Raw genomic sequence first — 20,847 nt, 5'->3', positions numbered from 1 at the left:
ATAAATGCTGCTCAGTGATTAACATTTTTCTGTTACCTCTCAACCTCAAATCCAACATTTCCTAAATGTGAGAAACGACTGCAGACAAAAGTACCACATATTGACATCCTGCTTTGACTTCCCACTCAAAAATGTTTACATCTTTCTTGCTCTGATCTATAAACGACCATGAATATTGAATATTTGTCCATTGAACTTCTACCAAAGTCCTGTCTGTCCAGACGTAACAATTCATCATAGTAAATCTGATTATAAGTTTATCCCTTGTAGATGACCCACACACTTGTTTCTGTCGATGATTAATACAACCTGCTGGGGCAGCCATGATGGATCTGGTAGGGATCCACAGCTGAAGTTCATTAATAATTGGAATGTTGTAGAGTGTGAAGTAATGAATACTAATTATTCCTTTCATGGCTGACGGAAGACTACAAGCCAATCCATCAGCAAGGACTTTAATTTGGTGGAGTAATGGTTCTATCAATAGTACATTAATTCTGGCTTGTGAAGATATAGAGTTGAACCAGACCCAGGCCATGAGGAACCTGTGCCGTAAAATTGGGGCCTTGCCTGACATCCAAGGGGTAATTAGAGAAAAATGAAAAGCCACCAGGTTCGTCAAGCCAGCGCTAATTTAATTGAAATGCAGGAAGAGATAAATATTGGCTGCTCCAGATGATAATCTTTCTGATTTTTCCAGATTTTTTTCTTCACAGTTGAAGTGACATTTGGACCTAGAGCAAAGTTCTTGACACATTTGAAGATGTAGTTCAAGTGGGAGGTCGATAGGTTGATATGGACGGAGACAGCTGTCAAGATAAAGATAGTTTTGAGTAGCTGCCACTGTTAAAGTACTTTATAGTGTCATCATCATTATTTTGACTGTGATACTTTATTATTGCCAAAGTGATTGTTAAATTATCAACACTGTCTTTTTATAGAAAACACTGGTGATATTTTATTTTAAGTCCTTATCCTACCTTCATACATGTTTCACTTCTTCATCATATAAGTTCAAGTAACAGCTTGTTAATGGACTGACAACTCATCACATTTTATGCTGCACTTATAACAGAGATTTATACTATATTTGTGAGCAAAGTGTTGTTTGATTTGTTAATAATAAGCTTAGGTACAAAGTTTACTCTTCATTTTAGCTAGCACAGTTTGACTAAACAATCATAACTCATATTTCATCCAACCACTCAGCCTGTTCAGATTCAGACATGTCTTTTAAACAAGATCAGGCACTGTAAAGAATCATCCATGGTATTTTTAGGACTCTTTTGTCTCGATTTTGAAGTTTTTAGTTTGTTTGTAGAGGGAATTATTTTAGCTGATAGATCCTTTAGTTTGGTAGTAAACTACATGCTGTGGAGTTACCTTTTCTGAAAGAGTATAACAACAAGCATTAAGTCAGCGTTAGCCCTAATGTAACTGTTTTGAATTACTCTCCTTGTCTCCAGGTACATTCAGATTGGTGGGAAGGAGTGTGAATATAACAGTAACTTTCAACTTATCATGCACACAAAGTTGGCCAATCCCCATTTTCCTCCTGAGCTCCAGGCTCAGACTGCACTCATCAACTTCACAGTGACTCCTGTGGGCCTGGAGGAGCAGCTGCTGGGACAAGTAGTGTCCCGGGAAAGGCCAGAACTGGAAGCTCTAAAGGTAAATCTTGAAGTGCTACCGAAAAAAAAAAGAACTCAATCATTTTTTTCATCATCATTTTTTCTGAGAAGTCAATCCATGATCACAAAGAAACAAGTCTGGTATGTTTTGTACACTTTTCACAAGATGGAGCTAACCACACAGCAAAACAACTTCAAGATTGAGCTCAAGAGGTTGGAGGATGACCTGCTGAATCGCCTCTCTGAAGCCCAGGGTAATTTTCTGGGAGATATTTGTTTGGTGGAGCAACTTGAAAACACCAAGAACACAGCTGCTCACATTCAACTCAAGGTGAGTTTATTAAACCAACAGGAGTCCTCTCAGTTGTCCCACTGTAGCCAAGTGCATGTGTTCATTTTTTTAAGTCACGCAAGTGTTCTTCAATGTCACATGGCCGCTTCATTTTATTGCACTAGCTGCGATAAATGATGTGTAGTTAGGAATATGTGTAATGAGAGGGTTTTGGAGCATGACTGAGAGCCTAATAGCTCATGTTGTGCAATTGGAACACACAGGTGGTGGAGGCCAGAGAGAACGAGACAAAGATCAACGAGGCTCGAGAACTTTACCGCCCAGCAGCTGAGAGAGCGTCACTCCTCTTCTTCATCATCAATGACCTCAGCAAGATCAACCCCATGTACCAGTTTTCTCTCAAGGTGAACCCTTTACTCCTGGAGTGCACTCAGGGGATACACATCTTCTTTTGAAGGGTTTCGGTCATTGCTTAGACTCCACTCTAAACAATATTTGTTTGGATGTGAGTAGTGTTTGTAAATGTTGTTTCTCTTTGGTGATAGAGGTTTAAGGCAGTACAAATCAGTTTTTCGTGTTCCTTTGACGCCAAAACTTGAAGTGGTTTTGGTTGAAGGCTGTCAGTTAGGAGAATTCTTTCATCCTGGCTGTATGTGCATGTGTTTTCTATCACAGCTCTGTCCTGCTTTTGGTTGTATTCCAGACCTTTAACTCAGTGTTTGAAAAAGCAATGGAGCGCGCAGAATGGGACGAAGACGTGAGGACCCGAGTGCACACCCTCACTGAGGCCATCACTTACTCTGTATTCCTGCAGACCAGCCAGGGCCTGTTTGAGAGAGACAAGTTAACCTTCTTGTCACACACTGCCTTCCAGGTGAGGGACTCGGGGCCGCCTCAAAGGTGGGGCCCCCTGTCATCGTCATCAATCAAAGTACTTTTCTGCCCCCACATTAACTTCAATTAAAAGCAGTCAGCAGCACCATACGCTGCTATTGATTACCTCTCACTGCGTCCCTCATGGCTGCTGTTCAGACAGTTGGTTCTGACAGGGGGGCTGGTTCTGATGGCATAATGCAATTATCTGTCATTGGGCCAACTGTTTTCATCTTAGAAATAGTGCTGTCCTGAAGGCTGTCCTTCATACTGCTGTTTTACATTCAGAGGCAATTATTCAACCTGTAAGAGTTCACCTAATGGCTTTTCAAGAGTTTTTGTTGCAGTTTTCAGTTGTTGAGGAAATGATTGAAAAGAAATCAATGCAACATGAATCATTACAAACTGCTCTCGGTCCTTCCCCTAAGATTCTGCTCAAGAAGGGCCGGATCGATCCACTGGAGTTTGACTTCCTGCTGCGATTTCCCATGGAGGCCAGTAAAGTTAGTCCTGTGCCCTTTCTTTCTCCTCACGCCTGGGGGGGCATTAAGGTACAGTCTAGTTCTAAAAGGTTATAACATTTTCATTCAACTGGTCAAATTCCCCCTGCCTACCGAGACTTTTCTGTGTATTTTACTTACATATAGACACTCTCTACAATGGAGGACTTTAGCGGACTAGACAAAGAAGTAGAGAGCTCACCAAAGCGCTGGAAGAAGATCATTGAGTCCAGCTGTCCTGAAAAGGAGAGACTACCCCAGGACTGGAAAAACAAAAGTTCCATCCAGAAGCTCATTATCCTCCGAGTTCTCCGCCCTGATAGGATGACATACACATTAAGGTAAGTAAGTGTTCCGCTTAAAATCTGTTTGTTAGTTCTTCATATTAATGAACTTTTCTACAATAATGTCTCGTAGGAACTTTGTGGAGGAGAGCATGGGGACAAAGTATACGGACGCTGTCAGATTGGAATTCGAAAAGTTGTATGAGGACAGTGGCCCGGCAACCCCGGTATTTTTCATCCTCTCTCCGGGAGTGGATCCGCTCAAAGACGTAGAGAAACTAGGTACAATGTGTATATTTTATTGTTTACACTGCCCTTTATCACTTAACAATGCTAACTATTTTTCATCTTCTGTCTATTCAGGATTGAAGCTGGGTTTTTCCATTGACCAGGGCAGTCTGCACAACGTATCCCTGGGACAGGGGCAGGAGGAAGTAGCTGAGAGGGTTCTGAAGAATGCCTCTAAACTTGGACACTGGGTCATTATGCAGGTAGGAAGCATCTCTATTTAGTAACTAAGCAACTGTAGTGATTCCAGGACGCTCTTTCAGCCAGCCTGTAATGCACCTAATGATATTATCTCACCCTGTGAGCAAGAGAAATAAACTCAATTTGGTTCAATAAAAGCCATAATTGGCTGGATCAGCTCCATAAATGCCTCCTTAAAAAGAAAAACTGTGTGGCTGAGAAAGACATGGGAGGGTTTTTTTGTTGAATTATAACATAGAATTACATTTTTAGGAATTATTTTTTACACAGTAAAAAAATGAAAATAATGTACATAAAATAATTTCATGATATACTGTTGTACAGTCAAACGTTTGGACATCTCATTCAATGTTTTTTATTTATATGAATTATTTTCAACTTTGTTGATTAATATTGAAGACATCAAAACTATGAAATAATATGGATCACAAAATAAGTCAAATATGACTATCCATTGTGTTATAACCGTAGCTGTACTGAAAAACACAACTGATGGTCTCAAATACACTAAGAAGGCAAGTCATTCTACAAATTAACTCTTGACAAGGCTGATGTTAACCCTCCTGTTATGTCCGTTTCTCTGGAACAGCAATAATGTTCCTTGGTCATTTTGACCCAGGGCATATTCAATTATCCAAAAGTGTCAGAACCCCAAAAAATCCCATTGGTGTTCTTTGATACTCACAGATCATGGATCAATGAGGATAACTCACTCGTTTTACATTCAAATTCATGTTAAAACATTTTTTTAATGTACACTGGAAAGCCCTAAATATAAATACAATGGTTTAACATGACATAGATATTTGTTTATTTTATTTAATTTTTTTATTTCTTTATTTTTATGAAGTGATATTGCTAAATTAACATGACTCCTCTTCTGTCACATGCTGCCCAGATTTGTATGCTGCATTTAGCTGGCTTGAAAGGCATATATTACCTAAAATAGACATTAAAAAGGGTCAATTTGACCCGCAACATAACAGTAGGGTTAATTAGAAACCATTCCAGGAGACCACTTCATGAAGCAGACTGAGAGAATGCAAAGATGTGCAAAGCTGTCATCAAGGCAAAAGGGGGCTACTTTAAAATGTAAAACATATTTTGGGTTTTGAAGCATTTTTTTGTTAATTAAATAATTCCATATATGTTCTTTCAAAGTTTTGATGCCTTCAGTATTAATCTACAGTGTTGAAAATAATAAAAAATAGATACAAACCATTGAATGAGAAGGTGTGCCCAGACTTTTGACTGCTACTGTATCTATTATCTTTTTTTTTATCTATCTTTAAAATAATCTGTCTGATCTCTGTAACCATTTAACTTCTTTAAACTGATGAAGCTAATACTAAGATAATTTTTGAAGCAATCATTTTGAAATAAACACAGACAAATCTATCCATATAAAAAATAGTTTGATCAACCATTAACAAGCAGAACACATCTTTGTGATCTTTTTTAAATTGTTTGTTCAGAATGTGCACCTCGTGGCTCGCTGGCTGCCCTCTCTTGATGCACTTTTGGAGACAGCAGCTGTAGACAGTCACCCAAACTTCAGGGTGTTCATCACTGGGGAACCAGCTCCAAGCCCTGAGCACCATGTGATCCCCAGAGGCATCCTTGAGAACGCCATCAAAATCACCAATGAGCCCCCCACTGGTATGAATGCTAGTCTGCATGCTGCCCTGAACAACTTCAGCCAGGTGTGTTGATATTAATAACACAAATACATTCCTTACTCAACAAATTCAAGTAGTTTTTTTTTAACAATATTATCTGTGATCTGTATTGATCTCTGTGTGCTCTTTCAGGACACTTTGGATATGAGCTCCAGAGAACAGGAGTTCAACTCTATGTTCTTCTCCCTTTGCTTCTTTCATGCCTGTGTCACTGAGCGCCGTAAATTTGGCCCCCAGGGGTGGAACCATAAGTACCCCTTCAGCACCGGAGACCTCACCATTTCATCCAATGTGTTGTACAACTACTTGGAGGCCAACAGCAAAGTATTTTTACAAATGATTTAGCTTTTTTTTCACATTTTTTCACATGTTGATAAAACTTAAAATGGTTCTGTTCACCACTTGTTTCTTTAGTCGTGGAAAATTGATGACAGTAATGGTGTTTACATTGGCATTATTGTCAGACTTAGGTGTTGAATTGCAGCACAGTGTACCCAATTACTTATTGAAATCTTTTGTTCTAATGCTATTTGTGAAAAATGTTCATACTTGTCTTTTTTTCCCAGTCTTGCTCTTATAACAACGCAACCTATAATTTAGCTTAATTTCATGAAGACAAAAAATCCATTCTTGGGGTGCCTCACCCCTCACAACTCCTAATGCATTTCTCCTAGAACTCCTATTACTCTGGTCACAACCAATTATGTCTCTTAGGTATTCTGCCCTCCAAAAACGAATGTCCTTCATTATGTTAACCAAACAGTAACCTGTATGTGCGTATACAGAGAATTCATTAGGGGGGCAATGAAGCGTAATCCTAAATGTAATTACATGCAGCCAATGTGACAGTTCACAACGCTACATAAGTGATCACTGCAATTAGAGCTGATGAAGGAAGCAATTTGCAAAACAATACAGGTACAAATGATTGTGAACCTCCAGCTTTTGTAATTTGTTATGAATCACAGGTTCTTTTCTTCCTCCTTCACCCTCACGGATCATAATCTCCCGCTGAGGAAACGACTCTTCTGTCATACATTAGATCAGTGTGTGTACAGAAACATAATTCTGTTATCTTTTCCTACTTTTATCATCATTAAAGAGCTCATTTAGGAGGAGATCAAATAGTTACTGCACAAAGTTACAAAAGTAGAAAGAATGAGGCAGAAAAGAGGAAACAATACTTTAAAGGTGCTGAAAAGTTTTTTGTGTGATAATCCTGAAAAGTCCTGGAAATAATTTTGATATCTTCTTCATCATTTACTTTTTACTAACAAACTACATTTTTTATTATATTTGCATTATCTCATCACACTGTGTTTATTATAGTCTATGCAGGTGCCCTGGCAGGACCTATGTTACCTTTTTGGCGAGATCATGTATGGAGGACACATCACTGATGACTGGGATAGAAGACTGTGTAGAACCTATCTGCACGAGTTTATGCATCCAAAGATGGTAAACTACTGTTTAGTGTTCTCATGTCGGAAATGTCTTTTTTTTCTTTTTTGAATGTTTTTTTTTGTTGTTTAATTAAAAAATATTTGCCCCAAGACATTATTAGGAACCATTGTTTTGTAGAATTTTTAAGGTTTTAAAAACCACTCACTGATATAAATCAAAGTCTTCAAAGGTTATTTTAAACTTTACTGAAGGAAATGTTAAATCAAAACTATGGGCTGTTTTGAAAATCCTGCTGTTGTAGTTCAGGTAAAGGGTGCCCTCTTGGGATGTAAACCTAAACTACAACAGTGAGTTTAGACTCTGACATTGCTGATTCTTCTGTCTTTTTTTTTATTTTTAATTTTACCTTTATTTTACCAGGAATAGTCCCATTGAGATACAAAGTCTCTTTTACAAGGGAGTCCTGGCCAAGATAGCAGCATAACAAGTTTCACAAAGAGAACAAGAAAAAACATATAGTAACAACTAACTAATACATCAATTTATAAGTTAGCAGTGTTAAGCTCTAAAACATGTGCACAAGCTGATCAGATGATCCTTTATCCTAGTATTAAAAACCTCCGATCAAATTAAAGAATCCAGTTTCAGGTGACCTTGAAGCTCTAACCAAGATGAGTGAGCAAAGACATTAAAAGCACTTTTACCAAAGACAGTCTTCAGTTTGTAAATGTTACCACTCTTTGTATTCTGATACAATTAACTAAAAGCGTTGTAATGTTACTATTTTGTAATCTGCTTTCTAGCATTTGTTGTCTAATGGATGCTTCAATTGGAATGTTCTGATTCCTTCTCACAGAGGATCGATCAGACCTCTTCCACTTTACCAAGCTAACAGTCACTGTCAGTCAAAGGAGATGTGATTTAGACAATCAGACACCAGTTAGTGTTGTGTGGAGACTTGTGCTACTTTGATAATATTAAATTAATAATGTCAAACAAACTTTAGTTTAGCTGAATCCGTGCTACCTTTTATAGGGTGTTTTAAGATAGATTGTTCATTCTGTATATTAAATTGTGTGCTGTACCGTCTGTGCTTTCATTTTTTGATCCTCAAACTTCCACTCCACAGTTTGAAGGGGAGCTCTTTCTGTGCCCTGGCCTCCTTGCTCCACCATTCATGGACTACACTGGCTACCACAGTTACATTGACGAACATCTCCCACACGAGAACCCCACTCTGTATGGTCTCCATCCAAATGCTGAGCTGGAATGCCTCACTGTCGCCTCAGACAACCTCCTCCGGTCTCTGCTGGAGCTGCAGCCACGGGACTCCTCCAGAGGAGAGGGGGCCGCTCAGAGCACAGAAGAGAAGGTGAGAAAGCAGAAAAAGTAACTGGATACAATCATCTACCTGCAAAGGAACCTAACTGTGAACATAATGTTTGTCAGGTGAAGTCTGTTACTGAAGATATCCTTGAAAAGCTTCCTGAGGAGTATAACATGGCAGAGATTATCAATAAGACAGCAAAGAGAAGTCCCTACATCCAGGTCTGTTTCCAGGAGTGTGAGTGCATGAATCTTCTGCTCGTGGAAATTAGGAAGTCCCTCAATGAGCTGGATCTTTGTCTGAAGGTACAGTCATTATAACACACTCAGTATTTCTTTTACAGCAATAAGACAGTAAGATTGTTAGATTTGACGGGAAGTTCTTAATCCACAGGGAGAACTCACTATGTCCTCCAGTATGGAGACTCTGCAGTCGGCCTTGTTCAGTGACTCTGTTCCAGATTCCTGGGTCAGACTGTCGTATCCCTCCACCAAGACACTGGCACAATGGTATCTACTTCTTTCCTACAGTACTGCTTTTTTATATTTACCCACGAAACACAGTTCTTTAAAAATGAAGGGTGTTTTACAAGAAAGTTGAAACTGAAAACAATTACATGTCCTGTATTTGATTGTTTGACACAGGTTTAGTGATCTGATGTGTAGCTGTCGAGAGCTGGACAGCTGGACTCAAGACCTGGTCCTTCCTGCAGTTGTTTGGCTCTCAGGGCTCTTCAACCCGCAGTCTTTCCTCACTGGTGAGGTCAAAATCTTTAAACTACATTATTTAGATGACTATCATATCAAAGGCATCAGAAGTGTTAACATACAGATTTGTTCCCAGCTGTGCTGCAGAGCATGGCTCGCAAGAATCAGTGGCCCCTGGATAAGATGACGCTTACTGTGGATGTAACAAAAAAGACAAAAGAGGACTTTGGACATCCACCACGGGAGGGGGCTTATATTCACGGACTCTACATGGAAGGTCAGAGTTGTTAGACTACTGTTACCCTCCTTGCCAGTATTTTGAAACATATGTCCAAATAAGCATGTCTGTAAATCTGCTGATCAAGCCCACAGTTGAGTTTGTCCTGTGTCCTCTTAGGAGCTCGCTGGGACACTCAGTCTGGACTCATCTCTGAAGCAGTTTTGAGGGATCTGACCCCAGCCATGCCTGTGTTGTATGTCAGAGCTGTGCCTGCAGAGGAGCAGGAGCTAAAGAATACTTACAAGTGCCCGGTGTACCGCACGAAACAGCGTGGGCCCACTTATGTGTGGACCCTCCACCTCCGGACCAAACAGCTGCCTGCCAAGTGGATTGTTGCTGGAGTGGCTTTGTTGCTTTCTGTGTGAGTCATTAGGGGAGTTTAGATATATATATATTTATAATATTAACATATTATGTTGCAAACAGTGTTAGAAACAGGATATTTTTCAAAGGAAGTGGTGTATTCTTCACTTTTTGACACAGTATTTAACCATTTAATGATATAATTTAGCTTTTTTTTAAATCATGTTTTCTTCTAATGACTAACTCATCATGCATAATGATACACTTCTGATGTTGTATTACTTTCATTGTTCCCAGTTTGGATTAGACTTGATAATGCCGTGACATTGTAGTCTGTGATTGTGAGATTAAAAGATAATGGAGACAAAGACACGGAGACGCATGTTGAGCCAGAGCTGAACCTGTTGTGTTTGTGTCTCACACTGTTGAACGTCTCCCTTGAGATGGTTCAGTCTGTCCATGATTTGTTGGGAGCTTATGTCTCCATTTTGGACCATGTAATTCTGGATTGGGAGCATATTTTATTGGAAGGTCAAGATTAAAAAAGCTCTCCGGCTGCCCTCTACTAACTGAATGATACACAATGCCGTCTGGAGGGTTCCCGGACAGAATTCCCAGGAGATGATGTGCATGGTTGCTATTGACTTTTAAATGAGGTGCATTTGACATTGACCTTTTGTACGCCTGAGGCAGAATACTAACAGACTAGTGTAATTCATCCAGCCAGGCCTGTTGGAGAAACCTATTCAAAGACACTGATAGCTTTGTATGAGAAGGAAACACATTAGATTACCCATCCTTTATCTGTCTGTGCTCTCTGTTAGCATCTGATTAACTTAATATGAACCAAATAAAAGCTTCAACTCTGAATAATTCTAAAGAAACACAAGCATCTTATCTCAAATGTTATCTTTTGGAACTGGGTTTATTGAGGATGATGAAAAAACAAGTTCAGATTAAAGTTTGAGTGTGAATATGCAGATATACTGAAAGAGGAGTGCACAGATTACGCCTGTATTTTCTGAAATGTCCTGTTTGTCAGAGAATCATGAACATTTTGGAGAAGCTCTGGGGTCAAGGTTGTGATCATACAGCCCAGCTGGGCACTAAATATTTAAAATAACAGAAAGAAGAACTGAAATTCGTGCTGGCATTAGCTAGGATATAACTGTGGTAGAAAAATATGCAGCATTAATCACTGAAAACAAACAAGTTTACACGCTCAGCAAGAAGCAAAGCTGCTGCAATATTATCTCCTACAAGGGACCTGATGTACAAATTACAGCTCCTGAGTCACAGATTATTTATTGATAAACATCAGCACTCTAATCTTCTCACACACGATTTTCTAACACTAATAACATCTGTGTTGCTCTTAATTTCTCTGGCTGCAGACACACTGTGTATGGTGTATTGTATTGCATGGGGGAAATGAAGGTCTGGTTTCCTGTAGTTTCTCTTCATCTGCCCTCTCTTCCTCTCATTAGCACGACACGGCAGCCAGCCAGTCATTTGGTGACAGGGAAATGATACAGTGCTGGCAGTGTTTGGGAGGAAATGGCAGGGTACGAGGCCCTGGCGCAGCAGGGGTCGTGCCACAGATAGTCATGTTAAAGGCCATGCAGGACACCTGGTTAAAGTCAGCAAGGGCATCTGGGTCACACCTCTGCCTTGCAGTGACAGAGAAAGACATTGTGTACTCATGGTTTTATTTTCTGAAAATGAACCAAAGGTTGCACATTTTAAGCCCTTTTAAACCACTGATGATGAATAGATATGAGGGAATAGCTTGTCCAGTAAAATAAAAACGGATCTGTCAAAAAGCAAGCTAAGTAAGATGCACTTGATATAAATTAAAATATAACCAAAATGTTGTTGAAAGAAAACAAACTTAGTGAGTCAGGGTCTGATGAACTGATTGGAGGATCCTGTTGCATAAAAAGGCGCACACAGAAAAGAAGCCCTGAGCCTCTACTGACCCATTTTTCTATCTTCTCACTATTTGGCATTTATTATTTATATGCATGGGGTGACTTGATCTAGAATAACATAATTCAGTTAAAATAACCTTGTAAACCAAAACAGAATGAGGACATTTGATGCTCCTTTACAAAACTGTGTAGATGTTAGCGACCCCTGTGGACAAAGTAGTACCTTCAATGATCCTGTCCTGCACACACTGAGGTGGAATTACCCAAAGAAATAATTTGGTCTGTTTGCTGTATATCACCTTGTCTGACAGTGATCCAGTGACAGTGGTTAAAATATTAAACAAATATCATATAAAGAGTCAATTTCTTTGCTGATGATATCAGTAGTTTTCATAGCTGGTACAATATAATATAATTTGTATAATCAACACCAGGGGTTCCCAAACTTTTCAGCCCGCGACCCCCAAAATAAAGGTGCCAAAGACTCACAATCCCCACTGTCCCACAAAGTGAATTAATGTGGCTTCATTTAGCCGGTCTGCAGAAAATTAGCCTACCTGTATGAGCCTGTGCCGTTATAAAAAAATGTATCTGCTGCTATTGATGCTTCTGATAATTATCTCTACACTAACCCTAAACTTAGGAGTCATCTGGCAAAAAGAAAGGCAGAAAACTCATTACATTTTCCATTTTCAAGTTTTTTTTCAAGTTTAGCTACTATTTTTGTTAATATTTTTTAATATAATGGGTAAAATGTACTAATTTTAGATAACTTTAATAGAAAAACATTCTGGAAGACATCTCAGTCGTGTCTCAGGACTCCCCAGGGGGTCCCGACCCACACTCTGGGAACCCCTGATCTACACACTTTACATAATGTATTATATTGTATAGTGTCAAAATGTCCATACTGCCAAAATCACTTCTTCATAAAGAAATGGGATGGCTGTGGCTCAGTGGGTAGTCAGTCGTCTATCAATCGAAAGGTTGGTGGTTCAATCCCATCTCCTGCAGTCACATGCCGAAACACTGAGCACCAAATAGCTCCCGCTGTTGTTCAGTGATAATACTGATGGTCCCTTATGTAGCAGCCTCTATCAATAGTGTGCAAAAGTGCTTTGAGTGGTCAGAAAGACTAGAAAAGCGCTGTATAAGTACAAGTGAATTTACTATTTTACAATAAAAAAGAATTCTGTACATTAAAATTAGTGCCAACTTAAAAAAACAGATCTCAGTTGGACTAAACTGGCTAAATAATGAATAAATATGCTGTGAGGGATTGAACTGTTGGCACCCTTTGTAGCCGCAGTGGTGCTTCACTGAAGACAGAAATGTTCTGGTATCTAACAGAGGGCCAGACAAACCAATGTAATGCTGATGAATACTCTTTTCTTTACAAGTAAGCATCAAAGATTGTGAGAGGTTGGTGCTCCACCGTGTTTCTATACTGAGATCTGGCACTGCAGTATGAATTCAGTGTGTTAAATGTAATCCAGCTCAGATAATTCTTCTTCCGTGTTTTTTGTTTGTTCTGTTAGAACCTTTGTTTAACACCAGAGCATTACTTTAAGAATAAGAAAACAACATTCGCCTGTATACATGTTGTAAACTTTATTTTCTAGAAGAACCAGATCGAGGTAAAAAAAAATATTTTATTGCATGCACAGTTGACAGTGACGGTCAATCCATGGTTTGCCATATCATACAGACCAGCCAAATCAGTGCATACAAAAACAAAAAACAGGAAATCAAATATCTACAGAGAAAATAAATAATTCTGAAATAAATAAATATCCTCATCCAGAATTTTAACATATATACACAGTATAAACAGGTTCAACTTTACAATATTGATGATACAAATTAGATCTGAAATAAGATGATTACTGCTAGAGCATGTCCTCTTGCTGTAAAATTGGCTTTAAAATCCATGATTAAAGAAAAATCCAAACATAATGTGAACTTCTGTCTACAACACTTTTCACAGTGTCTACTTCAAATGGCCTAACATTACCGTGACAGTGAGATCATGACTTCACTGCACAGATCTATATTTTACTGTCTGTTTTCAGAAGGTGCTGCAGAACTGGAATTGGCTAGTGCTCTTTACCTAAAGGAACAGTTCACCCAAAAACAAACATCCAAAATTATTTTTCCTCTACGATATATATCTATTTACTGAGCGTTATCATGATGAACTGCCTCTTGGTAATGGAGAAATATTTGATTTGACGAGCAGTTTTCAGCCAATCAATATTTAAACAGAGAAGAAGAAGAAGAGCGGCTTCGGTTAACTGATTGTCCACAGCACAACTTATAAAGAAGCGTTTAAAAGTCTGAGCATTTAGCATTCATGTGTAACTGCAGTCAGATGGGTTTTGGCACTCACATACTCAACATTTGATTATACCTCCCACAGCTGTTGACACACACCATAGAAACACTGTGTACTGTGTGTTCTTTCCTACTGTCATGTCCTTACTTTATGGATATACAAAAAACAACAGCATGGGAAAGAGTAAGGTCAATTTAAAATATGTGATGTAAATAACATTTGAAAATGGGAGAGAGTTTGAAAAACACTTTTCTTTATCTTGTCAGCAAAACATCAGCCTCTTGTGCAGACACTGAACTGATAAACACAGATTGTGTCCCACATTTGAAAGAGACCACATCCAGATTGTGTTGAAGTCTGAGGACAGAGAAACAGAAGTGTGTGTGTGGACAGTATTGGACTTGAATTCTCTTTGGTTTGGATGGGGAAAGAAACTCTCTGCAGCCAGGTCTACAAACAGCTCCTGGCTTGTTTAGTTTTTGTAGCTTTTTACTAGATGGGAAGCTCTACACTTCCAAACATACTCATCTAGACTGGCTGCTGACGCTCCACAAGAGGGAGCTGTTGTGTCTTTATGAGAACAGCTGCTCTACCCTTGCTGACCTGTGCTGCCGCTGTTTGGAACAGCACAGTGAGAGTTGTTCTGCTTAACTGTTTGATGATAATCTTGGCTTGTTTCCAGGTGTTTTGTCACTGGGGTCTTGTTGTGAATTCACTCAGGCCTTTTTGGGCATAGATGAGTCATTTGCTACTTTTTCCCATCTCTGGTGGTGATTCCTGATAGCACGGCTCCACCCTGTGGTCGGCCGGGATCACGCAGTGCCCATCTGATTGCCACGTTGTGTCCTGAGAAATTGATGAGACAGTGACAGATTGTTCCTTGGCGATTCGGCGGTCTTGCTGTGACGGCAGAGAGGCAGAAAGAGCTGCTCTCTAAGCACGAGGCTCCAGCCGCTGAGAGAGTTCAAACAGAGTCTCCTGATTGTCGATGATATGAAGGTAATCAATGTGTGCTCGCACGTCTTGGCTGCTCTTCTGCGTGATGCCATTTCCTGGAGGGAGAGGACAAGTTTTCATCTCAAGATAAGAAAGCAGCAGCCAGGTGCTATCTGTACTGTGCACTAAAATACACACACTAAATGAAAGACACCTTGTTATTGATGTGGGCATATCATATAAAAGGCTTTACAAACACCTGTTCAAAACAGGCTTTTCTCATCTTTGCATCATAAGACAAGTTTGTGAATAACAATCAAGCTTTTTGGGAACATTTTTCTTATGAAGTGCAGGGAGGGGTATAAAAGCTTCATTCTAATGATTAAAATATTTAAATTATTAATCAGTGGCGTACTCAGGCTGTTTGAGGGGACGCAGCGAAAACAACCCTGGTACTCACAGTTTAGGGTCAATCTAAATGTATTGAAGCTGCAATTGATATATTTCTATATTATTGATTACATTACATAATTAACATAAAATATAATAATAAACTACATGGATAACAAGAAGGCCCTTTTTTACATTGAATTCCCTTGAGGGGCATCCAAAGGGCACATTTGTGCATTCAATCCAACAAAGAGGAACCCAGAAGGCACTCTTTAACAATGAAATCACTGTATGCATCCAGGAGTATTTTTTAACATTACAGTTTTTCTCAATCGCTTTAGTACATTTCTCAGATCAGAATTGAAATTCTCAAAACTACTTGTTCAATCTTCACATCATTGCGTCACTTGTGCACATCAAAAAAAGCAGTTTCTCGTTTCTTTGAACAAGCTGCAAATGCTTTGGTACATCTATGCAAATGGTTATTTACAATTCTCTGCTGTTTCCTACATTATCAAATGCTTATGTCATGTTGATCAAAATGTATTATAATGGGTCTCTGTTGAATAGTCTCACCCTCCACAACATTTAGGCATTAGTTCATCGCATAAGTCTTCACATGCAAAATGGTTGAACATGTTGTCAGAATATGTCAGTCATATTTCTGTACATTTCCATCAGACTGTTTTTCAAAATCTGTCCTGAATTTGTAAATTTCTCCCAGGTGAATCTTGGCTTTCTCTAATAAAGGGAAATGTGTGAAGCATTAGATCAACCAATGATCAACCAGTTTTCTGACATAGCTCAAAGGTGCATCTCATGAACCATCAACTGGCAAGTATATATATAGCCGGAGCAAAACACAATGTTACAATGTCTGACAATGGAAGGACAAGGAATTGGACTGTAAAAGCGTAAATGTGCATCTTGTCCAGTCTCTTGCAATCAGTCTTCCACATACACTAAGGTGTAACTTACAATTTACAATAACTGTCATCAAAACTTTAGCCATAGTTTACATCAGAACGTCCCTCCAGAGTACACTGTTGACAACATGACTAAGCAATTTGACTGTCTTATCCGTACACAATGACACAAAGACTTGTCATTCTGAAGGCACTGACATGTTCATTGACACAGATGTTTACTTTTGAGAGATGTACTAAGGGTTTTGAGCAAGATACTGGCTTTTGCAGGTAATCCATGGTGTTTTGTTATTTGTATGAATTGCTTTGAGAAATGCACTTACTGTTTTGCAAATGTTGAGGATGATTCGAGAAATGTACCAAAGCAACTGAGAAAAACTTTAAGTTCAATAGAAGTGCATCCAGAGGACTTTTTTTTCTTATAAATTTGAGGGGCATCCAGAGCAATTTGTAATGTTTTATCTAATCTTAGAGGCCACTTTAGCATGATTTCTTTCAGACATGAAGGCATGCGCCCCCCCTCCACTCACTGAGTACACCACTGTTAATAGTAATACCTCTTTATGAGCTGCAAAAGCCAACAAGACCAACAGCCAGAGGACTGCCTATTTCTACATTATAATTTTTACTGCCTGAAACTGCTGTAAGGGGTTAGATGTCACACGGACGGTTAAAAGCATGCAGAAGAGATCGCTTTTCTTCATTTTTTCATCACTAGATGCACTACTGGTGCCTTATTGAAAGTGTCTGTACTGTAAAAATATCTTTTTATATAAGATGACTGAATAAAACACACTTCTACTACTACATTTTTAAGATATCATGTACAGATTAGATCAGCAAAGAGATTATCAGTGCCACTCCGTCCACAGGGGACGACAAGTTGACAAACAATTTCCTCTCAGGGGCTTTAAATGTGTTTTATCTTAAATATTCAAATAACTGTGGACATCAGTGTGATGCAAATTAAAGTCAAGTTATATCGTTCACAGAGTAGATTGATCTCTTCACTACTATTTGAATGCAGTTATTCCACAAACTTTAAGCAGACCAAAGAAAACCTTCAAACATTGTTTATATCACTCCATAAAACAAGAACCGTGTGATACAGATACTGACCCATGTGATCCCGCTGACACTGCCGGATGAGCCGCACTGTGTCCGCTATCATGTGCTAAAAAAGAAAGCACAAAAACTCTATCAAACTCATCATTACAAATTTAACACCACAGTGTGTTCCTGCGCTAAAGCAGAAAACTCTTTTACAAATTCATGCACTCACCAGCTTTTCAAAATTGACCAGGTTGTCATGAAACGTCTTGTTGCCTTCATGAATGAATGTGATATCTAAGACAAAGAGACTTTGTTAGAAGTTTTCAACAGGTTGTCGAGCTTTCATGTCTTGTTTTTTTTTTCTACAAGTCAAATCAGCATGGTAGAAATGTATTTCACAGCACTCTTGTCACAGGGAACTGAGGTGACAGAATAACGGGTGTACCTTTCAGTAGCAGAGGAATAAAAGGGATCTTTGGCGCCTTCATCTTCTTGAAGGAATCCCTGTAGGCTTTGTGGTTCAGAGACGGATCCTGTGAACACATTGTCAAAGCCAATGAGTCTAATCCTCTGGGGAGGGTTGAGTGTGCCTGTGCATGCATGCTTTGTTAGAGCTCAAATAAGGAAGCATTAAAGAATAATGATTGTGAACACATCATGCTTCTCCTGATATTGAGAAATGACAACATCTGTTCTTTACATAATACACACAGAAACAAAGGCTTGAACACTCCACAACAGTGGCTTCATGTTTTTTAATATATATTAACACATACAGTGTAAACATGGAGTGTAATACATGACACTCACTGTCATCGTCTCCAGCTCTGAAAACAGCTTTTTGAATTTCCCAGGAATTTTCTGCGGAGACAACAAAGTAATTAAATGTTTAATTTTTAAAGAATGTACACAAGATTTAGAGGTAGCTCCAAAGAATTCATATCCATAATACAAAGAAGAAAACATTACCTCCCATGTTTGACTGAGACGGCTAACAGCTGCAGCGTTTAGTCCCATTATGATGGCGAAGAAACAGTTGAGGTTCCTCTGAGCTTTACAGCTTTAAAAGAATCAAGCACACATTTCAGTTCCATTCAGGAGTGCAGCTTATCAGTACAGAAACATGTGCAGTTCAATGATTTTCCACCAGAGGGGGCAGCATCCTAATTTAAATCTGAACATCCTGAGATTATAAAAGTGCTGTAGTGTTTGTATCCTGTATTACCAAATCAATAAACATCTGCTGAAAGTAGAGACAGATGTGAGACTTACTGGGCGGCAATCTTAATGAACTTCTTGATGAGTTGAACTCTTTTGCAGAGCATGGGGCACAGCAGCACCTCAGTCATCACCCACAGCTGGACCTCATCGCAGCGCTGCAGGAGCAGCTCTAGGGCCACAGTGTGGCCGCTGCGACTGTGGCGGCTGAAGGTGAAGTAGATGAGCTCTTGCTGTTAAAAAAACAACACAGACTTAGTGAAGCTAGGCCAGGTCATCCAGGCCTGAAGGGGAGAGTTAAAGGACAACAAATCATGCATCACTATTGAGATGTTGGGACAAACCTCGTGCACCGAGTCAAAGATGGTCCAGTCAAAGTTGGTGAGAGCAACAGCCACATCCCAGGTGTTTAAAGTGAGCATGCGAGCTGTCCTCTGTTGCAGCTCTGAGTTGTCTGTGAACGGGTTCTGAGAAAACATCAAACAGTGAGAAGATCAGTGCTGTTTATTTCTCTATTACTTTTTACCAGTGGTGGACAAAGTACACAGCTTCATTACTTAAGTCAAAGTATAGATACTCTAGGTCAAATATTACTCTGATACAAATGAAAGTTGTTCTGTCAAATTATTACTTGAGTTAACGTCCTGAAGTACTTGATTTTAAAAATACTTAAGTATTTAAAGTACTTCTTAAAAAAATCTCAAAACATTGTAAAATACATAAGTGCAGTAAAGAATACATAGGAGTACATTCAGTTACATTATGTTTATCTAGAAACCATTACTTGAAATCTCTAAAAACTCTACCATGGAATAAAAACAGCAACTAAGTTACTCCAAGCACAGACAACTTAGTTTGAAATGTTCATCTGGAATGATACAAATGTTACGTAGCTCAACGCGCTTTCTCAGGTTGGACAGTGAATGTTTGTATGTTTGGGCAGAATGGGAAACAAGGTGAACATTTCAAACGATACGTATCATTCTTCATTTCATAAACCTCTAACACGGGCTGAAGATATGGCCATGGGTGCTCATGTGGAGAATTATAGCCATCATTACCACCTCTACATGAACTGCCTGATCTGAGTGAAATTTGCTCTGTTTGCTCAACGTTCAACTGTGATATCAAATTTCAGAAAAGAAAAGGAAATTCATGAGCTGACTTCAAAGCAAAAGTAGTGAGTAACTAGAGCACTGATAGAAATGTAATGGAGTCAAAAGTACAATAATTGTCTTCTGAATGTAGGGGAGTAAAAATAATAAGTTCCCCCCAAAAATAATACTCAAGTACAGATACTCAAAAAATTTACTTAGGTACAGTACTCAAGTAAATATACTCTGTTACTGTCGACCACTACTTTTTAGGCAACATCACATGGAAGGTCATTACAAACATTCAAAGACATATTTTTACCACGAATTATGTAATATCGGCAAGGTTTGATCATTTGAGCAGAGAATAAAGCTCCGAAGCTGCAATAAAACCACATCTTTGAATGCGCACAACCTAAACTGCACATACACATGCATGTAGATACTAAAACAAAGACTCCCTTATCTGCTGTTTCTAATCTTTGTCACTGCACATGCATCATCTAACAGGAGACACTGTTCTGACACCACAGCATACCATATGTACAAAAATAGTTGTAGAGACACATTTCCTCACCATGACTTCCCCCAGGTCCTTCCTGCACACATGCAGCCTCCCGACTGGCCGTGAAGAATCAGAGAAGACTCTGTCATGAGGCTGCAGGAGGAGCCGACCTGCAGAGAAAAAACATATCGCCCACAGCAGAATGTCTTTAAAAATCTGTCAGGCAGCGTGTACGCAGCTATCAGTGGTGAAAGATAAGACCACCACTGTGAAGTAGCCAGACACTTCAGTCACTGATAAGAGACACTGACTTTATATCGCTAGACTGAAAACGCCTCTCTCTTTAAACAGGAGAGATAATGTGGTTCAGTGTAGATGATTACAATCTCAGATACATGGGTGGGCTCCAAAATGTATGAAAATAAATAGAAAACTGGAGTGTGAAATATTCTGTGAAATTAAAATGTTCTCTATATATTTCTGGATTGCTTGATTTATTTATTTTTATCTCTCTGTCAATGTAATGTTACAAAAATGTGTTATTCTGCACATTCTCATTCCATCATGTTCTACCACGAGTCCCCAGTAAATGTGTGCTTGTTCATTCTTTTATATTCCCATTAGTGTCATAAGTAACAGATGAAACTCTCCACTTTCACCCACATTGCATTGATTGTTAATAAAACTGTG

At 39.0% G+C, this 20,847-nt stretch overlaps 2 protein-coding genes across 2 annotated transcripts in view; one reads left to right on the top strand and one right to left on the bottom strand.

Moving 5' to 3' along the window:
* The window catches only part of LOC117823070 (dynein heavy chain 11, axonemal), a 41,006-nt gene extending 30,363 nt beyond the window's left edge, over window positions 1-10,643 (top strand). The window contains exons 66-82 of the mRNA XM_034698117.1: window positions 1,467-1,671; window positions 1,798-1,962; window positions 2,187-2,327; window positions 2,627-2,797; window positions 3,225-3,347; window positions 3,444-3,637; window positions 3,714-3,862; window positions 3,944-4,071; window positions 5,545-5,772; window positions 5,881-6,072; window positions 7,078-7,206; window positions 8,282-8,524; window positions 8,602-8,784; window positions 8,873-8,988; window positions 9,124-9,236; window positions 9,323-9,463; window positions 9,584-10,643. Of these exons, the coding sequence (XP_034554008.1) occupies window positions 1,467-1,671; window positions 1,798-1,962; window positions 2,187-2,327; window positions 2,627-2,797; window positions 3,225-3,347; window positions 3,444-3,637; window positions 3,714-3,862; window positions 3,944-4,071; window positions 5,545-5,772; window positions 5,881-6,072; window positions 7,078-7,206; window positions 8,282-8,524; window positions 8,602-8,784; window positions 8,873-8,988; window positions 9,124-9,236; window positions 9,323-9,463; window positions 9,584-9,831 (2,869 nt within the window). The 3' untranslated portion in view covers window positions 9,832-10,643. The remainder of the gene's footprint in view (window positions 1-1,466; window positions 1,672-1,797; window positions 1,963-2,186; window positions 2,328-2,626; window positions 2,798-3,224; window positions 3,348-3,443; window positions 3,638-3,713; window positions 3,863-3,943; window positions 4,072-5,544; window positions 5,773-5,880; window positions 6,073-7,077; window positions 7,207-8,281; window positions 8,525-8,601; window positions 8,785-8,872; window positions 8,989-9,123; window positions 9,237-9,322; window positions 9,464-9,583) is intronic.
* Window positions 10,644-13,296: 2,653 nt separating this feature from the next.
* LOC117823348 (rap guanine nucleotide exchange factor 5-like) overlaps window positions 13,297-20,847 on the bottom strand; it is a 33,445-nt gene continuing 25,894 nt past the window's right edge. Inside the window, exons 10-18 of the mRNA XM_034698509.1 lie at window positions 20,230-20,327; window positions 18,903-19,025; window positions 18,613-18,791; window positions 18,310-18,400; window positions 18,151-18,201; window positions 17,786-17,873; window positions 17,570-17,634; window positions 17,407-17,461; window positions 13,297-15,087 (exon numbers count right to left, since the gene is read on the bottom strand). Of these exons, the coding sequence (XP_034554400.1) occupies window positions 14,969-15,087; window positions 17,407-17,461; window positions 17,570-17,634; window positions 17,786-17,873; window positions 18,151-18,201; window positions 18,310-18,400; window positions 18,613-18,791; window positions 18,903-19,025; window positions 20,230-20,327 (869 nt within the window). The 3' untranslated portion in view covers window positions 13,297-14,968. The remainder of the gene's footprint in view (window positions 15,088-17,406; window positions 17,462-17,569; window positions 17,635-17,785; window positions 17,874-18,150; window positions 18,202-18,309; window positions 18,401-18,612; window positions 18,792-18,902; window positions 19,026-20,229; window positions 20,328-20,847) is intronic.

The sequence above is a fragment of the Notolabrus celidotus genome, chromosome 12 (assembly GCF_009762535.1).
Source record: "Notolabrus celidotus isolate fNotCel1 chromosome 12, fNotCel1.pri, whole genome shotgun sequence".
Taxonomy (NCBI): Eukaryota; Metazoa; Chordata; class Actinopteri; order Labriformes; family Labridae; genus Notolabrus; species Notolabrus celidotus.
The sequence above is the reverse complement of the archived record's forward strand: the minus strand, read 5'-3'. Positions and strand labels throughout refer to the sequence as shown.